Source organism: Scylla paramamosain, chromosome 19 (assembly GCF_035594125.1).
Source record: "Scylla paramamosain isolate STU-SP2022 chromosome 19, ASM3559412v1, whole genome shotgun sequence".
Classification (NCBI taxonomy): Eukaryota; Metazoa; Arthropoda; class Malacostraca; order Decapoda; family Portunidae; genus Scylla; species Scylla paramamosain.
Window position 1 is genome coordinate 8,967,310 of NC_087169.1, and position 1,547 is coordinate 8,968,856.

Genomic DNA, 1,547 nt, shown 5'->3' on the forward strand with positions numbered 1-1,547 from the left:
GTCGTCGTCTTTGAAACTTTGCTTAGGATTTTTGGGTTTCACGAACTACAACTAAAATCATGGAGTAAACTCTTCAAGTATATAAACTTAAATTTACTAACTACTATAATACTATAAATTGAGTGAGTCATAAACATTGTGTCATAATGCGTTAAATGAGACTTTATGGGGTCCGAAATGCACAAATAGTAGTTTGTCACCCGACCGAAGACATTGTGTGAAGTGATTTAATATATTTAATATACATAGCAAATTAACACTGTTAAAATGGGTTTCCTTATGTTAACAGACGCCTAGTACCCCAGGGAAATAGCAAATTATCACTGTTAAAATGGGTTTCCTTATCTTTACAGATGCCTAGTACCCCAGAGAAATGGAAGAGTGTGGCAGACGGGTTCCAAACAAGATGGAACTTCCCAAACTGTCTGGGGGCAATTGATGGAAAGCACATTGACATAACGGCTCCAGCTGGTAGTGGTTCTTATTACTACAATTATAAAGGCAACTACAGTGTCGTGCTATTGGCCATATGTGACACAAATTCTGATTTCACATATGTAGATGTTGGTAGAAATGGGCGAGTGTCCGACGGTGGTGTGTGGGACATTAGTAATATGAATGTGTGCATTGAAAATGGAAATGCAGGTCTACCACCGGATTCCATGCTTCCTGGGAGTGAAAGAAAATTGCCATATGTTTTTGTGGCAGATGGTGCTTTTCCATTAAAGCGTCATATATCGAAACCATTCCCACATAGTAATCAGAACCGTTCTGAACGGATTTTCTCATACCGCCTCGCTCGGGCTCGACGTATGGTTGAAAATGCGTTTGGAATCCTAGCCAACAGATTTCGCGTGTTCCTCACACCAATTCATCTACCTCTGGAGAAGGTTGAGAACATTGTCCTAGCATGCACAGCTCTCCACAACTACCTACGCAGAGACCATGTTAGTACATACATACAACATGATGGCCCTCTGGAGTACGAGGACATTTCACTACGCACAGTTGCCCCCGGTAGGTGGAAACATAATCAACAGTTAAGAGGACTGCAGAGGGTGGGAGGAAACAGCACCGTGGAAGGCAGAAACGTGCGGAATGACTACATGGAATATTTCAATCAGGAAGGTGCCATGGATTGGCAGGACAGCTGGACATTGTAGTGTTACATTTAAAACATGACCATCATAATGCTTGGATAATACACTGCATGAAAGAAAGTGGTCCGTCTGGTACATGGCAATATTTTGTGATATATTTCAGCTTTCAGCAAAGGGTCTCTCTCTCTCTCTCTCTCTCTCTCTCTCTCTCTCTCTCTCTCTCTCTCTCTCTCTCTCTCTCTCTCTCTCTCGTTGGGTGGGTGGATAAACACTCGTAAGGATTGTTCAGTACTATTGGCCTTAACGCCACACTGACAGTGGTGGTGGTGGTGGTGGTAGTGTGTGTGCGTGTGTGTGTGTGTGTGTGTGTGTGTGTGTGTGTGGCAGCTGTTTTCAATCCATATCCTATCCTTTTACAGTGTTTAGGTTTAGTATTTGTAATAAACG

At 42.5% G+C, this 1,547-nt stretch overlaps 1 protein-coding gene across 1 annotated transcript; it reads left to right on the forward strand.

The window, feature by feature from the left end:
• The first annotated feature begins 353 nt into the window (after positions 1–353).
• Positions 354–1,163, forward strand: LOC135109469 (uncharacterized). Its single transcript, XM_064020847.1, has one exon. The coding sequence runs from the start codon at positions 354–356 to the stop codon at positions 1,161–1,163; it is 810 nt and encodes a 269-aa protein (XP_063876917.1).
• The last annotated feature ends 384 nt before the right edge of the window (positions 1,164–1,547 follow it).

Excerpts from the sequence above, each read along its gene's own strand:
- LOC135109469 (XM_064020847.1), top strand. The coding sequence starts at position 354 with ATGCCTAGTACCCCAGAGAAATGGAAGAGTGTGGCAGACGGGTTCCAA.